Here is a 6,924-nt window from a genome sequence, read left to right on the forward strand (position 1 = left end):
TGTAATCTCGCTCTATTTTGCTTCATCAAAGAAAATACGGATTCGTCCCTAAAATGGTCAAACAAATCACAACGCTGTGAACTAATGTCAACATTGTCAAGTTTTTCTTCTGTAGTTTTCTAAGGTGTGCACTGATTTTTGAAGGACTTGACGGAGAACAAAGACGAATCCTTGAAATAATAGGATATGAAGGCAGAGAGAGATGTTTGCGTATTTTTCACTAAATTTATTTATTCCTCCTGTTTTAAGAACTTTCTTTTCATTTTCAACAAGACAAAGCATTTTAATACGTAGAAAATTATTCGTCTGTTTGTACGAATTTTTCAAACATCATTGTTTAGTTTGTTTAGCTCAATTCTCTGTGCTAGCCATGAAATATAACTGTTTTTTTTTTATATATTTATTGCACCAAGAGATATTTGAAGTTCTGTTTTATAGTTAATCTATAATTTTTCTTTGACAGTGCGACGAAGAGTGCGTAGAAAGACTTTTTGCAAACCAGTATACCATGTTCGTTTTCAGAAAAAAAAAAAAAAAAAAAGCAGAAAAAATAAATACGTTATTCACCGGCTTAGGTCGGTCCGTATAGAGAAACACTGTGCCCTCGGCCTTGAGTACGCCCCTCGGCCTGCGGCCTTGGGCCGTACTCAAGACCTCGGGCACAGTTTTTCCATTTATACGGACCTCCCAGCCGCTGAATAACATATAGTGTAATATATGTATTAATCGGACGCATAATAAACCATTAAAAAAACTATTTCAATAAGAAATTAGAGGAATATGTTTGCTGTGGGTGAAGAGATGGATGTTCTCCCGACTAATGAATGAAATTCGGAGCAAAGACTCAAAAAAGTGGACTTCAGAAATGCTAGTCTTATTTTACAGCACCTCTCATACTAGGCCAGATTTTGATAGCCGGTCTAAGTAAGCGCAAAACAGGATCTCTCATAGCAAGCCATCACTGTTTCCCAAATATGTTAGATCGACCCTATTTCGGAATAAGTATACTTGGAGTGATAGTTTAAAACGGTATGTTTATTGTTTAGGAACAACAGGGATAATAAAGATACGTTTAAAATAGCCTTTTACCAGGTGACTGACTATTTTAATTCGAAATTCGTAAAATCGAATATTTTCTAACTTCTGTTCCGTGTATTCCTATTCCGGAATAAGGTCATCAATCGAACGCACCCTTAGCTTGTGTTTTTCCTTGGATAACTTTTTCATGCATAAATTGTTGTTATTATTTGTTGTGGTTATCGTGAATACAAATCAAATCGATATGACTTGCTATTTAAGTAGGTGATTACGGTAATATTAAAACACATACAGGACGGGTGTCAACATTTTCATTAAACGATGACACTCTATATATGGTGACCTGATAAAACAAAAAAATAGAATAGCGATGACAACCTTTCCGTCCCGTTCTAAGTGGTTGTCTCGTAAAATACCTCGACATCAGTGGGAGTAAAGTTGTGGCTTCCTCCTCCTGCATAAAATCTACAGGAAGAACGAGATGAAGAATACCCTGGGGGAAGGGGGTAGGAGGAGCCACAACGTGTGTACGAATCTCGGTTGCTGGCAGCGTTGTCTGATATGCGGATGTCGTGTCCACCACCAAAGGTTGGTCCGTAACCGGAACATCTGTATATAGCGTAACTCTGCCCTCCTGACTTGACTTGCAGCTTAACAGGAGCGTAGCCATTGATGTTATACAGTGAGTAGATAAACGATTTACTGGATGAAGCCCAATCGCAAGAACCTAAAAGGAAAGATTTCCAAACTTGTTTTTAAAACAAATCCTCATTGTTTATGATTATGATTATGGTCATGATTGTGTTATAATATTTATTACATCCAGATAGAAATCACTGCTGATCCTTGCAATCTGATTGGCTCTTAGCAGTGCGATTTATTCGCACATCGCGCTATTTTTTGCTCTAATTCGTACCATTTCCCCAGCCAATGAGAAAGGAACACTAAAACAAAACACCCAATCAGATTTCAAGGCATGTTTAAGGTAACCAATCAAATTGCAGGAAAATAAAAGACAAAGAAAACCAGTGTATGGCGAAATTTGCAACTTTTGTTACCAACTGGATCAATAACATGTTGGTACAGACTGTAATCCTAATTTTAGCTATAAATAATGATTGTATGATTTCTAAATAGATGGATAATAAAGATTTCTAAATGGACGTAATAAAGTGCGCTGCGCGCTCGTTCGATTTTGAAATCACACGCATGATTTCAGACCAAATTGCACTCCACTCAGTTCAATTACCATTATAAATTCTTTAGTCTGAAATGCTAGTAATCCACCCCACTTACCCCGGCTAGCTAAAAACAGCCCGGCGATGAACGTGTGATAGCTTCGAAAGCGAGCAGTTTTCTTTCTACTAGGCCGTCTTGACAGCTAACACGCTCTTTTTGGCCTGATTTAGCTATGTAAGTTAGAAAATCAATCAACTATTAAAGCAAAAAAAGACAGACCAATCTTATCCAGCAGGCCATGCAATCATTTGGAAGTATTTTGTAGAGAAATGGCAAGTTAGCTTACACTGAACTACAACTGACCTCATGTAGGCGGGTTGTTTCAGTTTACAGGCTATCTTTCTTCGTTAAATTATATATATGATCTTTTAATTGTAGCTCATTCATTTACATGTGGATAATTATGGTCCGACCATTATAAGCGCAACTTTCAAATTTCACGAAACGTGAACAACCGCAATCTTATTGACACCCAAAAACATTTAACCTTAAATTCAACAAAGAAAACCTAGTTAGAGAGTCATATAATGTTCCCCCTTTCAACTCAGAATCGGCCGGCTCTGCTAGCAAGAGAGATAAAAGTGGGAAGGAAGCGCGCAAGCACTGACATTGCCAATCTAACATTAAACCGAAACAATCCACGCTTTAATTTAGCTGAAAATAGAGGTTCATTTTGTTAATCATTAAATATCGAAAAGAATAGCGGAGGCTTACACACGAACACAAGTAAATCAACCATGTTAGGATTTTAACTTCTTTTCCAAATCAGTAAACCACAACACGGCAACTAAAACGTAAACAAAAAAATGCTGAAAAAAAGGATTTCATTTATACATAGTAAATAAATGAAGACAGGTACAAAACATGACGTGTTTTTTTGTTTTGTTTTTGTTCACTGTTTTGGCTCTGACCATGTGCAAACCGCACCCTTTTTCTAAATGACAGCCAATCACAAGTTTCGATTGATTGATTCAAAACTCAGATGCGCATGGTCACGGTCAAGTTATCATGAAGTGCGATTTCACTGCAGCTCTCGCCTTTGACGTTTTCGGGGTTTCCTAAGCAGTACATCTATGATTTATATAAGAGATTTCGATTAATCTGAGCATTGAGTGCGATTCGTTTTTCCAGCACATGTAATAGGCAGACAGTTTTGCCGCTGATAAAAAAAAAAGAAAAGAAACATGCAAACAAGTGAATACGAACATCCTATTTCTTTCTAGTTTTATTGTTTTTTTTTTTTGGTTGGCTTTTGCGCTTCATCGTTAGGGACGCTTCTCTTGCAAAGAAACGGCAGAGTGGCATACCTTTATTAAATTTAGCCGAGATCAACCGCCATCGCTCCTGCGGCCCCAGCGAAAAGGTCATTGGGCAGATTAGAGCACTAGAATAGTTGCTCGTTTGTTGCGTTACATATTTAAAATTTGCTTTTCATGTAATCACAGAAAACCAGATTCCTAATGGAGATTCCAAAATTTGAAAAATTGTGCAGATCAAAGAGAGTAATAAAGGGGCGAAAAATTTTCTTCTGGAAATAACTTCATGTTATTCAAAAATACTGAATTCAACAACTGAAATTTTTCAGCTTCACCACAAAACAGACAAGATATATATACACATCATTCGGATTATTTCGCCTGGTTTAGGCAGAGCAGGGGATAAGAAAAAGCTGCTAAATTTCCTTTAAGAAACTCAGTTGGGAGCATACAAAAATTTGGTTTTATCAACGGAGTTGATAATGTAAATTGGCCACCGTACAGAGATTCTAAAAGCTGACGTTTCGAGCGTTAGCCCTTCATATCTTCACTCCTAACGCTAACGCTAACGCTAACGCTTCATATCGCTAACGCTTCATATCGAGCGTTAGCGTTAGCCCTTCGTCCGATTCGCTCTGACGAAGGGCTAACGCTCGAAACGTCAGCTTTTAGAATCTCTGTACGGTGGCCAATTTACATTATCAACTCCGTTGATAAAACCAAATTTTTGTATACTACTTCCCCACCGACGCAGCACCACAGTTTCTTTAGAAACTACCCCTTCATTCAGTTGGGAGCAGGTCAGTTTGTTAGGATTGTATGTTTTTCAGTGAAAGGACTGATGAATGAAATATACGTATTTATTATATGGAGGAGAGTGTTTTACTGGGAACTAAACCAATCGTAGATTCCATACGCCACTTCATCCGGGACCCGAGTGGCGTATTTTCCGTATGTCACCTTTGTGAGTGTCGTATCGTTCAATGACGTCACGATTTCCGCCTTTTGCTTTTGTTGAATTGGTTTCTCGCGTCGCGTTTGTTGTTTAGAATAAAAGCATGGCGAGCGCTAAAACACTCTCCTCCATATAATAAAAAGAACATTACACGTTGGCTCGCAGATATGAATTTTATGTTCGAGTGGCAAGAACAATATCTCACTCGTTCGCTTCGCTCACTCGTGAGATATTGTTCCTGCCACTCGAACATAAACTTCATATCTTCTCGCCACCGTGTAATATTCTCTATATATTAAAGAGCGGGTTATAGACGAAAGGATAGAGGTGATCCTCGCACTCGCAGAGGTCGTGAGTTCGATTCCTGTTGAAGCCACCGGAACTTTCAGATGATTTTAAAACAGATAATTAGTTGAATTGATTGGCTAGATAATTTATCTTTCGCCTATAACCCGCACTTGAAATATATCCATTTACTTCAAGATATTTTTCAGTTATCATTTATTTATTTCATGATTTCACCTATTTTCTCCACACCTATGACCAACGGCTCATTTATGTGCTTCAACACGTGGAGTGTTGGGGAATTAGGTGAGTGTGTTGTGTAGAAAAATTGAACCGAGAATTTTAGGTTTTAATCGTCTATGATTTGTTTATTATTCATACAATGGGCGCACATATACAATAAATAGAGATAAAATCATGCGCTAATTTATGATCACACCTATGTTTCTCGTTCAATTTCTTAGGTCCTTAATTAGGTCGCTAACGTACTAACGCATGTGAAATTTGCAATCGACTGTACTGAATTTCATTTGTTTGTTTGTTTTTGTTTTTTTCCATTGCGGATATTGCATCATTTTTAATGTATATGTTTGTGCTAAACATCTCTTTCATGTAACTTAACTGTGTGTTCACCTACATAATGAACATCAAATAAGACAGATACAAAGTTACTTCCATGTTTGTCTTATTTGATAGAACCTGGCGGAAGTTTTCTCTTAGAGATCTCAATGTCTACGCAGACGAATAATTTTGATGAAGCTGATCCTTGCATGCCTCCATATAGTGAGGTGAGGAAGTACATTGCGCTATCCAGGGATTTCCATTTTACTTGACGTCTGGGAATCTAGAATTAATTTTGTCTTATCATACTTAAATAGTTTCCGAATACCTTTCCATCCTGATAGAAAACAATAACTTTAATCCTCCTTTAGCCTTCTCAAGATGATCAATAACCTCATTCCGGAGGAACACCAAGGCAATCCAGTCGACACTCCTGCATCACGCAACATACACTGCCGAAGCTAGTGAGCGGCATTTCAACAAAACAGTCAACAACAAAAAACCTCTACCTCCTGAAATTATCTATTGAACGTGCTTAACTTTTTTTCTGGTAGACAGTAGCTCGAGTGACCTATGTAAATCCTTAGCTCTTGCCTTAGGTTTCTCTCGGCCCTTTAGAATGAACGACAATTTCCTTCAATGTATGAAATATATGTATTACACATAACATGAGAATTTTATTCCATAAAGCTCATTTGTACAAATCTATACAGCCTATACAGCCAATCAGAATGGCGTACAGCTATTTCACATGTGGAAGTATAACCAATCAACGATAGCGTAAAGGCGTTTCCATGCCAATCACTCGTGCATCTCGTGCAAATCGTACTTTGTTATTGAATTAAATTAAATTTGCATTTGGTTCTATTGTTAGTGAGTTTTTGTTTCTAATTCGCGTTCAGAAAACTATTTTAATGAAAATTCTCATGTTATGTGTAATAAACAGTTTACGACATAGAAAGTGCTTTGTACGGGGTTTTATTCACTCGTTGTTTGTGTCAAAAACCCTCACTCGCTCGTTCCTCGCTCGTTCGGGTTTTTGACACAAACAACTCGTGCATAAAACCCCGTACGCCGCACTTTCTATGACGTAAACTATATATATTGAAGAGCGGATTATAGACGAAAGGATAGAGGTGATCTTCGCACTCGCAGAGGTCGTGGGTTCGAAACCTATTGAAGCTATCTGAAATGTCAGGCGATTTTAAAAGAGATAATTACTTGAATTGATTGGCCAGATAAATGCGATGATCACCTCTATCTTTCTCTATAACTCGCACTTCAAATGTATGCATTTATTTCAAGATATTTTTCAGTTATCATTTATTTATTTATTTATAAATTTCATGATTACACCTATTTTCTCCACACCTATGAACAACGGCCCATTTATGTGCTTCAACAAGTGGAGTGCTGGGGAGTTAGGTGAGTGAGTAGTACAAAAAAAAAAATTGAACCGAAACCCGAAAGTGTCAGGTTTTAATCGTCAAAAATTATATATGTTATTTCTTTTCATGTCATAGGCGCACAAATTGTTCTTCTATACAAAACAAATCTTGTCAGTCTTAACTTTGTTTCCCGTTTTATTTC

At 37.4% G+C, this 6,924-nt stretch overlaps 1 protein-coding gene across 2 annotated transcripts in view; it reads right to left on the bottom strand.

Annotated features, from left to right (window-relative positions):
• Positions 1–211: 211 nt before the first annotated feature.
• Positions 212–6,924, bottom strand: part of LOC137970751 (uncharacterized) — a 23,209-nt gene continuing 16,496 nt past the window's right edge. For both annotated transcript variants that reach the window (XM_068817310.1, XM_068817309.1), the window contains exon 5: positions 212–1,765. In XM_068817310.1, the coding sequence (XP_068673411.1) occupies positions 1,431–1,765 (335 nt within the window). In that variant the 3' untranslated portion in view covers positions 212–1,430. The remainder of the gene's footprint in view (positions 1,766–6,924) is intronic.

The sequence above is a fragment of the Montipora foliosa genome, chromosome 9 (genome assembly GCF_036669935.1).
Source record: "Montipora foliosa isolate CH-2021 chromosome 9, ASM3666993v2, whole genome shotgun sequence".
Lineage (NCBI taxonomy): Eukaryota > Metazoa > Cnidaria > Anthozoa > Scleractinia > Acroporidae > Montipora > Montipora foliosa.